The sequence below is a fragment of the Squalius cephalus genome (assembly GCF_949319135.1).
Source record: "Squalius cephalus genome assembly, chromosome: 6".
Taxonomy (NCBI): domain Eukaryota; kingdom Metazoa; phylum Chordata; class Actinopteri; order Cypriniformes; family Leuciscidae; genus Squalius; species Squalius cephalus.
In genome coordinates, this window is record NC_137127.1 from 10,521,912 (window position 1) to 10,542,853 (window position 20,942).

Below are 20,942 nucleotides of genomic sequence, written 5' to 3' on the forward strand. Positions count from 1 at the left end.
TAGTACAGGTCTTTTCATTCTCCTGTTAACTATTATCGAGAAATCCAGTTTTTAAAATGTATTACCCGTAAAATGTAAAATCTTAGGTTCCACCGAGATTTGAACTCGGATCGCTGGATTCAGAGTCCAGAGTGCTAACCATTACACCATGGAACCACCCTGCGTAGATATGGAAATCTATAGTTTTAACATTAGAATTAACAAATGTTTTTTTCGTTGCTTGTTTGTTTCCTTCAAACCGCTATCACCAGGAAGTATGACCTAAACAACCCACTTTTACAAGTCTAAATTAAAAATAATTCCTAAGAACACAATGATATGCTGGACATGCGACTGTGTTTTTCTGTTCCACAAAAAAAAAAAAAAAAAAAAAAAAAAACGGTTTCTGCAAAAGCACGTTTCATATTAAAACATATTAAACAATATTAGCATTTTAAACACAATTGCACGATTCACAAACATTTATCTATTTTATAGTTATAGATTATTAAGATATACATTAAACAAGGTATACAATATATGTACACATAATACACTGTACATCTTCAATTATAATGGTATCTTTTTATTTAAATCATATAAAAAATAATAAAAACTGCCAAATAAAATAAAATAAAAATTGTAATACGGCTTTTATTTTGACAGCTTGTAAAGGCCCTAACCCGGAACACTTCAGGAGACGCTCACTGGTTCGCCTGCTTGCTAACCTGTTAGCATGGCTACTGCCTAATCACAAATACACTGCAGTGCAGTAGCGGAGAGGACAGGGACGGGTCTGCTACACTTTTGCTTCACATTCTTCCATTGTTTGCGCTTTTGTTTTAATCGAAATGGGGACGCGAGACGACGAATATGACTACTTGTTTAAAGGTTAGTATATACAACATTTGCGTCGACTGTATAAGTTAAAGCGGCGCTGATCATCGTGGTTAATGTTAGATAGTGGGGTTTTATATTAAACACATAAAGGCCAGCTAACCGGCTAGCTCACTTCAAACAGCCCAAAACAAACTCCTGCTCCTCGGCTGGAATAGTATCATTTTAGTCTTATATTACTCAGTTACGGCGCACTCTGTCTATACAGATGTTGGTTGGTTGACTACATAAAGCACAGTTTACCGAAGATCGGACCACACCTTGAAGCGGCTAGCTGAAGTTAGCTGATACTGTCGCTGGAGGGGTTTAACGGAGCAGGCGGAAATGGGAAACGGCCTGTATTCCCAGATGTTTTTCCAAGCCTGAATATGACTGATTGACTTCGGTGGAAGACAAAAGGAGATATTTGGGGCAACTTCAACCACCGTTCGTTTTCATAATATCTTTATTCTTACAAGTGAACGGTGAACGAGGCTGTCATTCTGCCTTAACATCTCCTTTTGTGTTCCACCGACAAAAACATAGTCGTTTTGGAACAATATGAACACATTTTGGGTGAACTGTCCTTGGAAAATTATTTGTGTCAGCTTATTGTTACGGTGTTTTTAAGGAAATACAATGTATCAGTTGATGCGACCTCTATTTGCTTATGTTATCGTTGTTGTTTTTTTTTCCATGTAAGAATGTGAAATTTACCTTTTTAGAATAAGTCCATAAAACAAGTTGTTCCCTATTCAGTCATCATTGAAATGGATTGTTCTCGCAGTTTCGCTCCATGTTGTCATCAAGAAATGACGTGAAGCGTAGTGATCGTCAACAACCTCTCTAATCTAGTATAGTCATGTTCGTTGTAATAAATAAATCTTCAAATAAGCCTAGAAAAAGTTTGTAAGCTTACATTATCCACCAAGTTTATTGCCACACAAGAATGTTACCAAAAATGGTCATGTCTTTTTAAACTTATTTAAATGCACTTCACTTTTAAATTAGGTTGTGTGTCATAAGCGTTTAGGTAGTTTCCAAATACGATGAGGTTTGTTCCTATATTTTATACTCACCCTCATGGTTTTCCAAACCCATAAGGCTTTTGTTCATCAAACACAACTGAAGATTGGCTGAACTAGGTTTTGGTGTTTATCAGATATAAAACCATGATGTTTTTTATTTTAAAGTGGTCCTGATTGGAGACTCTGGTGTGGGGAAGAGTAACCTGCTGTCTCGTTTCACTCGCAATGAATTCAACCTTGAGAGCAAAAGCACTATCGGAGTGGAGTTCGCCACACGGAGCATTCAGGTGGATGGGAAGACGGTGAAGGCTCAGATTTGGGACACAGCTGGACAGGAACGCTACCGAGCCATCACTTCAGCGTAAGTGTTTTTCCTTCCTCATATTCCAGATACCAACTGACAATTTACTTAGTTTATGTATGTTTTGTTTGATAAAGTCTAAAAGCTCGTTCAGACCAAGGACGGTCAGTAACCATAAACTTTTAATGATCCTAGGGAAGTCCACACCACAGATAAAAAGATTTATTTTATTTGTATTGTTTGAAGAGCGAATCCACCTGACTTTTAAAGAGTTCGAGTATTTATAGCAAATATGTCAGTCAAAAATGAAAGTTGTTTGCAGAGGGGAAGCAATTTTCTATATTCTGATGAACTATTATGAAGACAAACTTAATTTAATTGGATGATTGAATCATTCACATTAGAATCAAGCAATGCATTTTGATTTCATGTTTCAATCTTCCACTATCTTTTGACTGGTTCCCTGTGTTGATGTGCAGGTATTACCGGGGAGCTGTGGGGGCCCTCCTAGTGTATGACATCGCCAAGCACCTGACCTATGAGAATGTGGAGCGTTGGCTCAAGGAGCTCCGAGACCACGCAGACAGCAATATCGTCATCATGCTCGTGGGCAATAAAAGCGACTTGCGTCACCTCCGGGCCGTGCCCACCGACGAAGCACGCGCATTTGCAGGTTAGATCTACAATAAAGACTTAAAAGTGGACCTTTAACTCCTGATGCATTACAGGGAGTGTGTATAGCCAGGGCATTCATTCATTTGTGTGGTTTCTTTGTGTACTCTTTCAGCTTGTTTACTTGTTACCGTGAACATTAATGTATGTTCCCCATGTTTGCAGAGAAAAACGGTCTGTCCTTCCTAGAGACCTCAGCGTTGGATTCCACCAATGTAGAGACCGCTTTTCAGACCATCCTGACTGGTGAGTGTGCTTTTCAAAAGAGCGTTTCAGCACACGCAGCGGATACTTATCAGTGTGCGAGGTTAAGGATGATAAACTTTTATTTATGTACTGGTAGCAGAATACACGAATGACGAAAAACACACTAATTAGGCTTGAGGAAATGACTGTTTGTTTGTTTAAAAAGGATAAAAAAGAAAGATTGTAAATGATTGGCTGAAGGCCCACGTCCTTATGAATGACTCATCAAAAGCCCTGACTTGGTCGGGTAGGTTTCTCTAGCCTGACGTGACCGCAATAGAGAGTTTCCGTCGTCTTTTGCTCCTCTGTTTGGCTCCTGGCATCTGCAGAGGAAGAACAAATAATAAATGTTTCAAAGGCATCGAAGTCGGCTGCAATGCTGTAATTGTGTCCAGTAATAACTGTAGGGTTTATAGGCTTTTACGGCAACACAAAGTCCGTATTCATTACCAGTTCGTGTTGTCACTGTGTACATTGTCTTAGCATCAATATCTTTTTCTGTTCCTTAGAAATCTATCGGATCGTATCCCAAAAGCAGATGTCCGACCGCCGAGACAATGACATGTCACCTAGCAACAATGTAGTGTCCATCCAGGTGCAACCTACTGAGAATAAACCAAAGATGCAGTGCTGCCAGAGCATCTAGCGGCACCCGTACCATAACCCCCCCTCCCTCCCCCCCTAAAACCCCAACCACCCACCTGCAACACCCCCTCCCCTCCCCCCTTCAAGACTGCTTTGGGTCTGAGATGCAGCTGCACAACTAGGCTTGAGCACAGAGGCTGGTTCCAAAGCTGGAATCTCAAAGGGTCACCACCTGCAGTCTGGACTAAGCTTGTTTTTTTTTTCCCTCTCTCCTTCCTGCCATGGTAGGCTTTTATATTGCAGAATTTTAATAATCATTTGTGCCGATCTTCACTGAAATGTCTTAATATATAATTTCATTCACAAACGTGTGAGGTTCCCTCATGTATGTCTTTTTAGTAGCAGCCCCCCTTGTCTCTGGGGTGGAGGGGAGAAACGTGCAGTATTGGAGGTTTTGCTATATTTAATGTTGTGATTGTAGAGAGATGATGTACCTGATAGATGTTAGATGATGATTAGGGCCCAAAGACCACAGTCTTCACCTTTCAGCCATCTTCCAAGTGTGGTTCTCATTGCATGTACACTCCCTTCATGCGTTCGGCATGGGGCGGCATCGCATCACGTTCTTGATTTCACCATCAGGCCAATGGAAGAGGCCTTAAGGCACATAGCTACTGCGCTGTTTTCTCTTCGCCATCACGTGCTTCATTTGCATCGAGGTAGAATTGTGGTTTTAGTGCCTTTTTTTAACGGAACGTCACACGGACGCTTTCATGCATGCGCTTAAAACGCAACGCCTCTTCAGCTGTCCGTGCCAGTGCGGCGAGGCCTTCATCACACGCTAGAATCACGCTGTAATGTAGTCCAATACGGACCCTTTCTTTTTGTGTTACCAGCCCTTTCAGTTGTTGTCTTCGCATATAGCAAAAGTTCAATTTGTAATAAACAAGAATTGATGTCAAAAGATTGTTTCCTAATGAGGGGGCCGTACTACCAAACAGCCACAAGTTCTCTTTGAAACACTACCACAACAAACCTATTCAGTATGAAATGAGGGAAGACTTCCCCTAAACGTAACATTATCTTATCATCGCAACCTCAAACCCATTGTACTTTTGCAGGTCACACTCTGTCGTTAAAGTCGGAACGGGAAAAACACGCAGCGGCGAATAGCGGCCAGCTGACGGCCGCGTCACATGACAGCACTCTAGGGAATAGACTGGATACTTTCTCTTTCTTTTTTATTGCACTGAATGTAAAATATCTCCCGCCACTACAGTTAATGATCTTAAGACCTGTAACTTGTATTTATTCTGTGGTAGTCACTTGAATCGAGTTGTTAGCCTTTTAATCTTCGTGGCGAAGTGATGGGACTCTTAAGCGTTGAGACACAGTGTGATAATTTATGAATGTATTATGTGTTTTAGCCTACAAAAAGTCTTTGTCCTGATTCCAGCAGATGAGGAAACTACCACAAGCTGTGATGCTCGTCTTCGCTTAATGGCTGTTTAATAAAATTTACTCAGTGTGACATGAAATATCAGTAAAGACTGAACTAATAATGCATGTTATAAAACGGTCACCACAGGTGACCTCGGGGAGGAAGAATACTGTAGACCTCAGCAGTGGTTTATTTGTCTTTGGTTATCGATCCCTTTGAGTTTAATTACCCTAGCGCTAGGTAAAACAACAGAGCTTGCTAAGATCATTCCCAACAGTATCAGAACACATTCCAGGTGGAATTGAAGGCCCTTAAAGGCTGCAATGTAATTACTGAATCAGACTGAACCGACATTACTGCATGCAGGTCATTTTACTGTTTTTAGTGAGTCTCCTATATCTTATAAGCAGCACATACAGTACTTATCGCCATCGAGAGGAAAAGACCTGGTGATTATACGAGCGTCAGGGTCCGTTTCTGTTCTTTTAGGACCCTGACTCTGATTGTATGACTGTTCTCTAGAGGCAGGGGTCTCTGGTGCTAACAGGGGCCGGTGCCAATGATGTGAGGGCACAGATGGCACGACTATGACCTGCCCATGCACTGCACATAGCTGGTGTGTCCTAGCAAGATTACCCAGATATTACTTTTCTGACTGTCGGATCTTTCACGTATTGCCTCGAGAACCTTATTTCTTTTTGTTTCTTTTGTCTGCACTGTACTGTGATTTTTATTTTGTATTGTTATGATTATACTATTACTCTGTCACCTGTAATTCCAATTTAAAAGAGCAAATAAAATATGTAGTTAATTCAAAGCTTTTCTGTTACTTATGTTTTTTTAACCTTTCTTTAAAAGCCTAGGTTTCATGTAAACGTTTTATTACCTCATTATGCCCCGTCCTTTTTTTTTTTTTTTTACATATTTATTTCAGTTCCGTAAGTCATGGCCACCACGTCCTGATTTCTAAAGATAGTGTGTGGTTGGTTTATTTAAAAGGGAGCAGTTATATGTGACAGATGATGTTCAGTGCAGACGCACCAAATTATTATTTTAGGGCTGCACAATATATCAAAATATCGCAAATGCATATATCGCGATATGCATATAATTGGGGTCATGAACAAAAGACAGAGAAAATCACTCACTGCTGAGTAGCTTTAATAAGAATCAGGATATATTTAATTCATACAGTGAAAACTAAGCAGTGTTTTATTTTTACATTTGATTATTCCGTTTCTCTTGTTAAATAAACCTAATGTAGGCTTTCCTGAAACCCTAAACCCACTGATGTTTATATAATTAATATAAATAACACTTTTATTAACTATTAACTTCTTATACTACAGTAAAACACTGCTGTTCACTTTCAGAAGTTGTAGGGATGATTTCTTGTCACAAAAAGAATGTGAAACTGTGTAGGTTATATCATTTTAAATATATTTTAAAGATAATTTAAGTTTTTTTACACACTTTAAGCATTATCGTATCGAAGTTATCGCATTTTTCTTCAATATCGTGCAGCCCTATGAACGATATCAAAATCCTACACTTATGTCTAAATAAATGAAAAATAAAACACTAAATTAATCTAGCATCACAACATTATAATGTACAATATAAAAAAAACTATTAATTTAGAGATTTGCTAAAAAACTATTAATGTTTTTAAAGATTAACTTTACCTTGAGAGAGTCAATTATACAGTTTAGTGGTTATTACACAAAAAATGTGACTGCCGAACAACGCGATTAATCAACTTTCGGACAGCTTACAAAAATGAGGACTTTTTCATGTAAACCAGCAATTAAACAGTAAGAACATTAAATAAACTGAGCGATCTTGAACAATTCATAAAAGTGCATGAGGAAACACTGCTGAGCTGTAGAGTTAATAGGATTGATGAAATGTTTTTTCCCCTTTTATTTATGAATGATTGTCACTATGTTATTGCTATTATGATGTTACGCAGCCACTTCAGAACAAAGCTCAAATCAAAGCTGCAAAGCTATAATCATCAAACAAACTGAAACACAAGGAAAGGGACACATCTCCAAATCTATTTATACTGTTTTTAGAACAAGTATGAGGTCTCGTCCTATCATGGAGTCTATTTTGACATGAGAGCTACTTCATATATTAATACTGTGCACAAATAGCACAAGCACATGAAAATAATTGGTCACTATGGGTATCATTTGTTCATGCTACTTTTTTACCCTTTTAAATATGTTTAACTTTTACACTATAAAGAAAAACATCACTTGCACAAACAAGGTATAAATAAACATCATAAATACATAACCACAAAATAAAAACCTTTCGAGGCCTGTTAACAGATGTTTTAAAAATGTAAACATACAAAGAAGAAAAACTAAACGTGATAGCTTTGAAAAGCGTCACTTACACAACTTAATCCCAATTCATAAGACATACACACTTGATAGCAACAGACATAAACGTCTATGTACAATAGAAAGCACCAGGTTGTTACACAAATGAGCAGTGTAGTACAGTATCACAGAGCTCATGTTGACCCCAGCCTCTCCTCATAAACTTTTATAAATATTTCTGAGTGGTACACGAATGTACGGTATTATAAAGTCCTGGTACTCCCTCACAACGGTAACCATCTTTACACAATAAGAACTCTTAATATTTCTTATTTTAAACCATGCTTTTGTCTCTAAGGTCCAGACTAAACGCTCCGGGGTGAAAAAGAGGTCTGCCCCCTCACGGTCACCCCGGCTGCCAACTCCAAATTAAAAGTTCTGGATCATTGAGTCGCATTGATTATCTGTTCCCGTGTGCTGAACTCTTGTCTTTATGTTTTTCTTGTTTCCATGAAAACCTCTCAAACGCTTCTTTATTCCCTCCAAATGTCTTTTCATAGACCTATAAGCAAAGACTGCTTTTCTACCCTTGTATTTCCTGATTTTATATGCACAGCTTGTTAAAAAACGTCTCTGAGAGGGGTGATGGATAATCGCTGGTGTCCAAATCTGGAGCTCTTGTTCTGGTGTACAGTCCATTTCCCACAATCCTCCTTTACTCAACGGAAAGAGGAATACAGTCTCCACCTGTGTCATGTCCAGTATAATCTACTCATGCATCTGTACTTGAATGTGTGTTGGAGAGGAAGAGAGATAAGAAGAGAGAGAGAGAGGTTGAGATTGTAAAAAAAAACGAGGTCTGGGAGCTGCCAGTCTTGCGTCCCGTGTTTTTGGGGCAGGCCTGGTCTCTACAGCAGGGAGCTCGGGGGGCTCTCTGGAGGGGGTGGGGTGTGTGTGGGGCTGTGGCGCATGGGCAAGATGTCGTAGTGGCTGGGAATGTGGCTGTTCCGCGGGAGGTCGTAAGGACTCTGGGAGAATCCGGTCGCCAGGCCGTTGGGTCCCTGAAGAACACTCACTGTCGGTTCTGAGAAGGAAAGGTGGCGAGAGGTGAGCGGCTCAATTTCTGAAACTCTCACTGAATCTTTAACACATAGCTCTCTATATGGTGTACATTACATTATAAAGATACAATATTACATTCTTAAGATTTAATACTTTTCCCATTAGCTGCATTACTTGATGATTGTCCTGCATCCTGAATAAAAAGCTACAATTAGTCCAAAATGTAGCTGCTAGAGTCAAGAAAATATGATCATATAACACCAATTTTATCACCTCTACATTGGTTACCTATTAAGTTCCGTATCGATTACAAAGTATTGCTACTGACCTATAAGGCCCTAAACGGTTTAGCTCCTGTGTATTTAACCGATCTTCTATCGTCCTACAATCCATCACGCTCTTTAAGGTCACGAAACTCGACTTCTGGTTTTACCTAGTATATCTAAAGTCTACTAAAGGAGGGAGAGCGTTTTCACATTTGGCTCCTAAACTCTGGAATAGCCTTCCTGAATGTTCAGGGCTCAGACTTGCTCTTCCAGGTTAAATCTAGATAAAAGACATCTCTTTAGCCAAGCTTTCACATAATGCATCTCATAACCTTGTACTCCATTTATATCAGATCAAATGCACATGATTATCTTTGCTTGAAATGTTATGAACAGCAGCTATGCTAATTATTTTCCATTTGCTTTTCTGTTTTATCTCGGGATGCCCATTCCGAGTTGCTAACAACTTTTAATAATTACTTCATTAAGCTCATTGTTTCTGTGTTAAATGAATACATTGTTAGCTAACTGCGTGAATATGTACATTTCTAAAATGGATTACTTGGACATAGTCACCTCTGGTAACAGATTACTCTGAACTGACACATGCATTTTCTGTAAAGCTGCTTTGAAACAATATGTATTATGAAAAGCACTATACAAATAAATGTGAATTGAATTTAACTGAATTGATATTTTGGAATCATTTGGGGAAAGATACTGGGATTAAATATTGCCAAATGGCAACCTTGTACTACAGTGGAAAACAACTTTAAAGCTGCAGGCTGTAGTTTTTCCTCTGTTGCCATCTCTGTTCGAAATCTGCAATTGCAGTTATTTGCGGAATTATGAACTTTACGTGGATTGTGCCTCGGTACGGCTCAGCGTGGATGAATCCAATGTTTTGAGGAGAATGTGCGGCTGTCAGTCACCGCGCTGGTGTGGATCCTGTCATTCGGAATCACAGATTCTACTTTTTGGAAGTATGACCAACTGGGAAATGTCATCTGAACAAGTAACATCCACTTTTGTTCTGACTAACTAAGGGGAAAAAAAGCATTGCAGTAAATCGCGCTGATTAAATATAACGATCGCTTATCATATCACGTCAAACCGCGCAAATTATACTTTGTTCTCAAATTGTTCATGTTAACAACATCAGCACTGGGTGACTACATTTAATGCCCTTCCGATATTTATCCTTGTTTTCGCATGGGCCGGTTGCAGTCTCTTTTTTTTTGTAGCCACTCCGAAGTGAATCTCCAGTTGTCACTGGTGATTGCAGACTTTTCTTATGATTTTGGGTCAGTAGTGGTGTACGTCTTTGAGTTCTGGCATGCGTTTAGTACGCGCCTTACTGTGCAAGCTGAAACCTCAGTGCCTGATGCCACCAAGTCTTGCTGCAGGTCTTTTGCAGTCCCTCGAGGGTTTTTCTGAACCTACCTTCTCAGAAATCTTCTCTTTCAGCCGCTGATAGCTGCCTTTTTCTGCCCCGTTGAACTTGCAAATATGCTTCCAAGGAACATTTAGTGCCTTCAATATCTTTTTGTGTCCTGTTCCTTGTTTGTGAAGGGCGATTATATCTTCTCTTAACTTTTTGGACCATTCTTTTGACTTAGCCATATTTCTAACTTGCAGTCAAACGTGACATTCAACAAACCTAGCCAGTTCAGATATTTTGTGTGTTCTAGCTCAAGCACACCTGGTGCAACTAATGAAGCCCTTGATTATTTGCATCAGGTGTGCTTGAAACAACTCCTTTTTTGCAGATTTGTGCTGTTGTGAGGGATTCTATTCAGGGGGTTGAATAATTGAAACTGCAGAAGTCATTAAAAGTTGTATTTTAAGTAAAATTTGGGGAAACCACTTGAAACATTTGTTGTGTTGAGCTATTTCAATTACTTTTGTTTGATTTGTTCATTGCAAACAGCTGAAAGTCTGTAAATTTTGCCAATAAACCTGATTTGCAGTGGGGGTTGAATAATTTCGATTGCAACTGTGTATATATATATATATTAGGGCTGTCAAAAGATTAATCGCGATTAATCGCATCCAAAATAAAAGTTTGTGTTTACATAATATATGTGTGTGTACTGTGTATAATTATTTTGTATATATAAATACACACACATGCATGTTGTATATATTTAAGAAAAATGTTGATTTTTGTATAATTTATATATAAAAAAATTATATTTATATATAATATAAATTATATATAAATATATACAGTATATGTATGCAAATATTTCTGTGTATTTATATATACAAAATAATTATACACAGTACACACACATATATTATGCAAACACAAACTTTTATTTTGGATGCGATTAATCGCGATTAATCTTTTGACAGCCCTAATATATATATATATATATATATATACAGGCTATATATATATATTTGTTATAATTGTAACACCTGAACATTGAAGTACACCTTATATCAAGAAAGACAAAGTATAACTTCACAGCTCAGAACAACAGACTAACTTTTATGAATAAATAAGTATTTTGTTCTACAGTTGTAATTGATCTTTTTAAAATTTATAAATGACATATGGCAACATTCATATTTTCTTAATTTTCTGTAAAACTATGTTGAGCAACATTTATTTAATAAAGATTTAACAAAAAAAATGAGCAGCCCTTGAATGTGTCTTCCTATAGAAATTACAATGCAGTTTGTTTTTCTTACTAGTGAGAAAATGAAGGCAAATGAAGTTTCCATATGGAAACATCGTACTAACACTGTATTAGCAGCTTTCGTGCTTAAAGAGAGAAAAATGATAAAACAGCAGGGCTCATATAAGAAGTAGTCATTTTCTTTGATCAGACTCACCCACGTCATAGACGTTCCTGCTGGCAGTGGTGAGAGTTGTGCTAGTGCTGGAGCAGAAGGTCAGGTCTCTGTGTGCAGGAGACTTCATCTCCACGTAGCTGCTTTCAGCGTGCTTGCAGGCCAGGCTGGGCGGGTCTCGGATGGTAGCGTACGGGTTCTCACTATTTAGGGAGCATGAGCTGGAGCTACACATGGAGGCCTTTATGTAATCTACACACATTACAGAAAAGATATTAAAATATATTTTATTGCAATGTAATCACCACATCATCCTCTTGGAGAGAAAAATGTAATAAATGTTATTACATATACAAAGAGCTATAGGAAAATTAAGTTGCGTTCAAGACAATCTCTCGGCAAAGATGCAAAATAAGCACTTTCCATGATGTACAGTTTAGGAACAGCATCCCAGGGAGAATTTTTCCAGTGAAATCCTGTTAGACTGCACTGGAAAATCTTGTTACAGCAGTTAAGATCTAATGTAGCTGAAGATGAGTTTGTGTAGAGAGAGTAAAAGATAGATGTGGCTGTATTACTTCATCCAGAAATATAGAGGAAGTGATTAAGTTGTGCTTTGTATAATGAAGGAAGTGATGGCACAACTGACTATTTATAAATCTCTTACACCATTTAAAACGTAATGCATTTGCCAATGAGGCACATGCACATCCAGTGTAATCACTATAGTACTATAATACTGAATTTACTAATCTTCGAAAGTCATTCTTCATTTTTAAAAACAAAGTGAATGCAGTTGTCCTTGTTAAGGGACCCCCTCTAAAATTGAAAAGGACATCTTGTGTATAGTGTCCACATATTACACCAGCAAATGTCCAACATAGTCTTTTACCTTTGGCCATTCGGGTGGTTTTGCTGTCCCTCAGTGTAAGTGTGTCTCCTCTTGATACACCTAATGAGGCACATGAACACATTCTCAGTAATTCATGACTCAAAAACAGTATAAATAGACAATGGTAAAGCTATAGGCTATAGCTATAGCTATATATATATATATATACATACATATATACACACACACACACACACACACACACACACACACACACACACACACACACACACACACACACACACAAACACACACACAAACACACACATACATATATATATATATAAATATATATATATACTGTAACAAATTCTATCCAAATTTTGCTTTTATATCAAATATCATTTTTTTTAAATGAACGCTACATACCTATTCAAATAAAACAATGTTTATACATATAAATAATTTTATATTTTAGTACATTTTATAGGACAATCTAACATTTCCTGAAGTTTTTTACAACCAGCATGGGACTCAACCATATGCTATAAGCACCCAGGGGAAGACCTAGTATTATTGTATGGTTAAATTATTTGACTTTATGATAAAGATTGTTATTGCTATTAGCCAACAAAACGTCATTAACAGAAAACATGGAAAGGCAGGCAGGTAAGCAAGATGTACACCAAAGTCCAACTAAATAAGACAACACAGGAAGGACTGTCTTTCCATCCACCTACATATAAAAGCAAAAGCAAGCGCTTAAACAATACCCAATCTAGTCACTCTTATGAGTATTATGAGTTAACCTTTAACCAAATCACATCACAACTCATCACGTTTCTCAGCTGACTACCCAGAGACATGCCTTTAAGGTGACGTCCAGATCGGTAAATGAAAATGCTCAAACAGTGCACTGAACCCACACTGCAATATTAATTTGGACATTGTGACATGACAGCAGTTGAGTAACAGTGCGTTCTCACTGTTCAAATGGGGTTTTCCTCTATACAAATGTAATGAAGTTAAGTCTGCTTAAAGAAAAGGACCGTTTGTACCTTCCCTTGATTTGAAAGCAAAACTGTCCTCATTTACTTTAACACAGATTCCTTGCATTACAGTGAATGATTTATCAGGAAGACAATGTCTTTGTAATCTTCATCATAATGTAACAACTTTTGGCTCAGGCTTTGAAATAACTTCCCATTTATAAAACAGACTGTCATCTAAAAGTTAAATCTCTTCAGCACTGTGATCAGAAATCAGGGAAATTTCCAATAACAAGGTGAAATCCATTTAAGCTTGTGGTCACTGGCCCTATTTCACTTCCTCTATGGGCTTGCAAAAGAATATGATGGAAATACCCAACCTCATACCTGAGTCTCTGAGGCCTTGTGTGCTGTGCCGAAGCCTTATCAGCAGACCTGCAGCTAGACATAATGGGGTGAGGTGGCTTGGGATGGGATGTCAGAGAGGTAATGAACTCTCTCCCCCCTAGTCTGAGTGACCTTGGATAATATAGGCAAAGCCTGACCTTCCACCACATGCATGTGCCACCTAAAGTAAGGGCTTATTTAAAAACACAGCAGGCGGAGGCCTTGCTCCAGTGCCAGAAGCACAGTCTGGTGTTCATGCAACCCCCCAGGAATGAGTAAGTAGTTTAATTCTCTGGTGCCCCAATGGAGAACAAATGTCTTATTTGTTTGGAGAATAGGCTGAGCGGAGAAAATAATGATATATCTGATCCATTTCAAATTGCATGAGTACTTTTGTCTGACAGAAACAGATGGTTGGAACAGGGGGTGAGATAAGACATTAAGTGAGTACACTGACCCAGGTCATTGAGATTGCAGTACGCTCTCCATTCTGAACTGTTCCTGTCTCCTTTCTAAAGGGAAAAAGAGACAACAAACATCAGACACTCTGAAATACCATTGTCCGGATAGATTTCTGCAATGCAATGATTTTTGACCTTTTTTGGTTTCATTAAGAACAAATAAGCTATAAAATGTATCTCACTGGCATGATTACATAACCTAAAACATTACTGTCTTAGGAAACATAACATTTTATTGTTATAAGAACTTTAACACATCATTTGGTCTGACTTCACCGGTATTAACCCTGTCTAATGTACACTACGGTCTGAAACATTGGGGTTGGTAATATTTTTTTATGTTCACCAAGACTGCATTTATTTAAAAATACAGTGAAATATTATTACAATTCAAAATAACTGTTTCAATATATTTTAAAATGTAATTTATATTTATATATATATATATTAATTTTCAACATCATTACTCCAGTTTTCGGTGTCACATGATCTTTAAGAAATCTTTCTAACATGCTGATTTGGTGCACAAGAAACATTTCTTATTATTATCATTATGAATAATAATCATTAACATTATGAATGTCTTGACTGTCACTTTCGAACAATTAAATGCATCCTTGTTGAATAACAAATATCTTACTGACCCCAAACATTCAAATGGTAGCGTATGTCACACAGCTTGTCAAAACCCAACATTATAGCTGATGCACAACTTTATATCCAACTTCGGATCATTATTTCGTCTTGATGCAAATGAATCCCTTCGATACAAAGTGAATACGTAGAGCTTGCCCTTGTTTCTGAGTCATGTTGTAGCATACATTTCTTTATGAAATATTCTAAGCACAAGAGCAGCTACTATTACCATAATATGATGCTTGGAAAAAAAATCAGTTTTTGAAAATAGTTCATCTACCAAACCTGCACAGTACTCACCTTAAGAGTGAGAGTGCCGTCCAGGTTGTTTGTGATGGAGGACGAGATGTTGCACTGCGCCACAGTGTGGTAGCTGGGATTGGAGAAGCACTGGCCACTGCTGCTGCTCTGAGATGTTTCTAGGGTAGAGAGCAAGACAGCAGTGTTCAAAACTCCTACATATCACACTGTACAAGTATACAGAAAATTATCATCCTGTTATTGCAATAACAAAGTAGACAAGGGCAGTTTAATGGACAGAAATTAATGATACTTAAAATAATTGGTGGAGCCATTTATAGCCAAATCAATAAAACTAGCATCTATGCAGCTGGCATACAAAGTGACAATAGATATGCAGTATTTTCACATGATTAACATATACTTCAGCAAGGTTATCATCAGCATACAGTATGAAAAGTGTGGTAGCACCAAGTTAACCATAATGCAATGCTGAAACTGCTGCTTTTACTGTCAATTACTGAGCAGACAAAAATGCCACTACATATGTACTATTATAAGTCATATTTGTAAAAACATTCTTAAGTTGTTCATTGCAGCTTATTCAATATTTGAAGATCTCAAAGGAGTTTCTCACCAGAGAGGGAGTAGTCAGTGTTGGTGACACGCAGGGCTGGCGTGTATGAGACGCTAGGCATGTCCTGGCCTTTGTCTCTCTGTCTCTGCCTGAACCAAACAAACAAGCTGAGCATAGCCATGATGATCAGGAGCAGGAAGATGATGCCCATGACAGCACCCGCGGACTGGCGCTCTGAACCCAGAGCGGGACTGATCTTAGTGTAGGGGTTCAGCTCCTCCATCACTAGAGCCGCTGGGACACAGAATATGATTATGTTGAAATCAAATAGAGCAGGTCAGAGTACTTCATTCCCAAAAGTACAGGTACAATAGAATTCTCTTACGCATGCTAATCTCTTGTTTCATGTACGATAGCAGACACCACAAAAAGTGCAAGGTGCACCACTCACATTTTCTTCATAATATATTAAAATCTAGTTTATTTGTGGTTGCCAAGGGTTTGAGTGGTTGTTGGTGTGAAGTGTTGGGATTAACGCATTACAAGTAATGGGAGTTATTTTTCAAGTAAGTAACACTTTGCTTTCCCACAGCTCTCCTGTCCCCATATTGAGAGAAATCAGGAGTAAATACAGAGGCGTTGTGTGCGCTGTGTAAACATGATGGTTATTGTAGTTCCAGAGTAAATGCAAGCATGCATTTACTCATCTCACTTACACAAAAGTAGATTCATAAATGAATAAAAACAGTGAATATTACACAAACCTGCAATAATTAAATGTTAAATAACACAAATATACTTTATGTATTTAATCTCACTTTAAACCAATGTCTTTGCTGTTGAACTTTGATGATCCAGTTCAACCAAACTAATAAGCAAAATGACTTGAGATAAACCACATTTGTGTTTTGTGATTCAGAATGGCAGCATAGCTGAAAGCAGTGTTGCCAAATTGGAAATGTCCAAGTATCGTACCAGAAGCTCAAAATTAACATATTTGGAAGAAAATTATCGTACATGAGTCAAACGTACAGAATACAGCTATTTACCTAGACCAACAACTTATGGACACGACCTGCAAATAACTTAATTGCTAAACTATCGACCTCAGCTTGGAAACAACTGACCTAAGACCTGCGGCAGGAACATTAACTTTTTTATTTTTTCTTGCAAAACATACAGAGATGACATGTTTATGATATACAACATTATATACAATATACAAAAGGAATGTTAACTTGTGCTCGTGAGAGAGAATCATTCTCCACAATGATTAACCGAGAAGACATAACGTGAGATGAGATGGAAGATATAATCATGACGGTAGACGTAGAATCCACACCTAGATCAATGAGTACAGAAACCCTATGATTACAACGACCATCATTATTGATCGCACATCGTACAGAGGTAAAAATTATCGTACAAATACGACAATTATCGTTGTTTGAGTTGTACTGTACAGGCGTGAATTTGCATTTCCTTCAGCATGATGCTTTTACATTTCACTTTAGGTGTGAAAGGGCCTTTACATTTGCCAAAAATATGACTTTTTTATTTTTTGTTAATAAAAAAACAAACATCAAGCCCAGCCCAGGTGAGAAAAAGTAACGCAAAAGTAATACAATATTGTAATGCATTAATTTTAAAAGAAACTTTCCCAAACACGGTTGGTGTTTTTATTTGTATTTATTTTGCTAGTGTGTTCTAGGTGGTTGCCAAGGACTTGCTGTGTGGTTACTTCAAGGCCCAAGTCAAAAGAATTTATCCGGTTCCTTCGTTAAGTATAACATTTTAGAATTTTCCATCAAAAAAGAGAGTGTTACCCTGGTCACAGCGGATTCCTTTGTATCCCGGGCTGCAGTAGCACGTTCCGGTCACATAGTCACAGGTGGCGTTGTTCATACATTCACACAGCTGCTGACAGCCATAGCCAAATGTCCCAGGAGGACACTCTGTACAAAAACACAGACGGACACCATTAACTAAACACCCCTGCTAAACTGTGTAAAACAAGCACTCAGATAAATGTTGTGATGGACTGCCTGAGATGGTGGATGGGGAACATACGCACACACACAGATCATCAAATACAACCATCATCAGGACAGCTAAAGGTCTCTTTGGAACTGACATTCTCACAACCCCCTAACACAAGAACACACAATTCATAAAGAGACTACAACACTCACTCTGTTCACAGTTGGTCCCAATAAAGCCAGTCCGACAGGCACACTGGCCAGTGATATGATCACAGTCCGCTCCATTTTGACAGCGGCACACCTCTGCACAGTCTCGCCCATAAAACCCTGAGGGACAGCCTGAAGGAAAGAGATATCCTGCTACATCACATTAACCTACAACACACAGTTGGTGTATGCTGATGGGGCCGGCAAACAGGAAACCCAGAGTGTAAGAGAAGCCGCAACATTCGAATTCTGCAAATGACCAGAATTTATAATAACGTGTACTTAATTTAGCTGTATTACCACGGCAGTGTTTCCCCTTTCACAACGGCCTCGGACCCTAATAGCAATTCGTAGACAAACACAAGTACAGTACATAAATACACAAGCACGCAAAGACAGTCTGGCTACTAAAGATAACAAGCCTACTGGAGCAAACATTGCAGCAAAACACAAACTGATTTCATCACTCCTCAAGAGTTTATATCACTGCCGTCATAAAATAAAAGTTTCAAACAAGAGTGGCAGCAGAGGAGGGATCAAGAAATGATTGACGTAATGAATGAAAGATGGATTTTGTTTTTAGCAGGCGTGATGCTGATGGTTTTTGATTTCAGCCTTGAGCAAGGTCATTTAATGAGTTAAATGACTGACATGAAAAATGTGCTTTTATTATTAAAGACCACTCTGTGGCATCATAACATCATGAGATTTCACAACTCCCTGGTGCACTTCTGAAATACTGCCAACAGATGTCACTGTGTCACTTTATGTTCATTACGTGTGTGGGAGAGGGTGTTTGTGTATAATAGAGATTTGTTTAATTGTACATGTAATAACTGTGAATGTGAGTGTATTTGTGTGTGAGGGAGACTCACGCTGCGTGCAGTAGAGGCCGGTCCAGCCCAGGCTGCACCTGCACTCTCCGTCGTAGGCACTACATTGGGCTCCGTTGTGACAGTTACATGAGTTCAAGCAGTCAGGGCCCCACTGGCCTATGGGACAAACTGCGGAGCCAGAGACACCGTCAGATACACATGTGTATAGTGTTTTAATATAAAGCACGTGTGTAAACGCACATTTACAGGCCCCTAATTGGCATAACATGTATACAAAATGATGCATTTGATGTAAAATTTGCATGTTTTGCAAATAAAATGTGGTACAGCCAAAACAAAGAGGAAATCACATTCAAATGAGGGCCGTAACCACAGTATAAAGTTAAACCTTTAAGTCAATTAAAAGCTGAAAATGTCACTGTTTGGAATTAATAATTGAAATCCCTCACTTTTCCCACAGCCAATCCTCACCCTTTCACTTACAGCAAACAGCGTTAGATTAACAGCTCGAGAGGGGAGGGAGAAGAGCGAATAAGCCATAAATTCTCCGGGACATTGTTGCTCTCGTCTCTATTTCATATTGCCGCTCTCTTGCGCTGTGTGAATTATTGAGAGTGTGCTATCAAGTAATTTATTGAGGAAATTGTTGGTCTCCATCAGCGGTGCTTGTGGGGTATTTGGCAAAGAAAAATGGACGTGGATATGATTTACATGGCACTATGACATGAGATGCCCATGAGAGAGAAATGAATGAAAGTGAATGGGAAAGAGTAGTAGGACTAAACACAAAGAGTGGGAGAAATAAAGAAGGTGAAACTGAAGACAAAAACAGAGAGAAAGACAAATTGATTCATACTCTGTGAACAGTCGTCTCCAGTCCAACCTGGGAAGCACTGGCAGGAGCCGTCAATGGGGTTGCAGGTTCCATTGTTCGTGCACAGACAGATCTCAGCACAGGCTTTCCCGAATTTGCCACTGGGACACACTGATGGGACACAAACCACATAACAAAGACACAAAGCACAAAACTTAAACCTGCAAGTCATTCTTTCAGGTAATCACAGAATATCTGTAGGATTCTAACAATGTCTTTAATCCTTACACTGATCTTTGTCCACAGGAATGTGTTTTCGAGTCAAATATTTACATTCAAATTACAGATCCTTCCGAAATAGCTTTTGCTTTCTCAGTGATGTGAAGGAGAAGTGTGTCAGCAGCGGCACTAAGCAAAATGATTGAAATTATGTAAAATAATGATTATTTCTTAAACTCTAATGCAGAACCATGTTTCGAAAAAGACAAAATGCTCTTGTTCCTCGAGTACAAGTATTGGATTAAAAATACAGTAAAAACAGTAATATTGGGAAATATTATAACAAATTATTTTATTCACGAGATGACAAAGATGATTTTTTTTTGTCTTCATTCACATGATCCTTCAGAAATAATTCTAATGAACTGATTTGGAGCTCAAGAAATATTGTTGAAAACTGTTCTGCTGAATATGTATGTGGAAACAGGAAAAACATAACATTCTTATATATATTCTTATATAGAAATAGAAAAATAACAGGATTAATTTGAAATAGAAATCTTTTGTAACATTATAAATGTCTCTAGTGTCACTTGATCAATTTAATGCATCCTTGCTGAATAGTAAAGTATTAATTCATTTAAAAACAAAATCTTACAGACCACAAACTTTTAAACAGTTGATCCAGTGGTTATGCAATATTTTTGACTTGAATAAAAGTAATTTAGAAGAATTTAGGTTAATTGTTTAGTGTACTGAAGTACTATAGTTTTCTGAAATTTCAACTTTATTGTAACATCTTGCAATTCCCCATTTAAAACTTCTCATAGATCACAGATGTCATGCTATAATAGTGCTGCATGAGTAGTAACTGATGATAAACCAGAGTGACAAGTGAAGTAAAGATTGTAAGTCGTGTGTCTGCGTGCACTTCAAAGCTCGATCACCCTTCAAACATGTGCTTCTGTCACACTGTCCAATTATCCGTCTTTGGCAGCTTCACTCGGCGCCGTCAATAGGGTCGACTGATGTACTACAAAATTAAAAATAGAGCTTGTGTACATTTTTAATAAAACGAATATTTCACCACACTCTGACACTTGCCTCCATTATAAATTTCAGTTGAGTTTTAAGCCCATCATGTTTTGTACCCCTCTCCCTTCTTGTTTCG

At 38.1% G+C, this 20,942-nt stretch overlaps 2 protein-coding genes across 7 annotated transcripts in view; one reads left to right on the plus strand and one right to left on the minus strand.

Moving 5' to 3' along the window:
• The first annotated feature begins 714 nt into the window (after positions 1-714).
• On the plus strand, positions 715-5,735 carry rab11a (RAB11a, member RAS oncogene family). Its single transcript, XM_079874669.1, has 5 exons — positions 715-870; positions 2,049-2,244; positions 2,664-2,857; positions 3,022-3,102; positions 3,612-5,735. The coding sequence occupies exons 1-5, from the start codon at positions 831-833 to the stop codon at positions 3,746-3,748; spliced, it is 648 nt and encodes a 215-aa protein (XP_079730795.1). The 5' UTR covers positions 715-830; the 3' UTR covers positions 3,749-5,735.
• Positions 5,736-7,084: 1,349 nt separating this feature from the next.
• The window catches only part of megf11 (multiple EGF-like-domains 11), a 119,605-nt gene continuing 105,747 nt past the window's right edge, over positions 7,085-20,942 (minus strand). For 3 of the 6 annotated variants that reach the window (XM_079874663.1, XM_079874664.1, XM_079874667.1), the window contains 10 exons: positions 19,595-19,723; positions 18,778-18,906; positions 17,906-18,034; positions 17,540-17,668; positions 15,774-16,007; positions 15,197-15,315; positions 14,257-14,311; positions 12,484-12,543; positions 11,634-11,843; positions 7,085-8,545 (listed from right to left, as the gene is read on the minus strand). In XM_079874663.1, the coding sequence (XP_079730789.1) occupies positions 8,370-8,545; positions 11,634-11,843; positions 12,484-12,543; positions 14,257-14,311; positions 15,197-15,315; positions 15,774-16,007; positions 17,540-17,668; positions 17,906-18,034; positions 18,778-18,906; positions 19,595-19,723 (1,370 nt within the window). In that variant the 3' untranslated portion in view covers positions 7,085-8,369. The remainder of the gene's footprint in view (positions 8,546-11,633; positions 11,844-12,483; positions 12,544-14,256; positions 14,312-15,196; positions 15,316-15,773; positions 16,008-17,539; positions 17,669-17,905; positions 18,035-18,777; positions 18,907-19,594; positions 19,724-20,942) is intronic. The other 3 variants (XM_079874665.1, XM_079874666.1, XM_079874668.1) reach the window with 3 other exon arrangements.

Excerpts from the sequence above, each read along its gene's own strand:
- rab11a (XM_079874669.1), top strand. The coding sequence starts at position 831 with ATGGGGACGCGAGACGACGAATATGACTACTTGTTTAAAG. Across the intron at positions 2,858-3,021 it reads CGAAGCACGCGCATTTGCAG|AGAAAAACGGTCTGTCCTTC; the intron begins GTTAGATCTACA and ends CCATGTTTGCAG. Across the intron at positions 3,103-3,611 it reads TTTTCAGACCATCCTGACTG|AAATCTATCGGATCGTATCC; the intron begins GTGAGTGTGCTT and ends TCTGTTCCTTAG.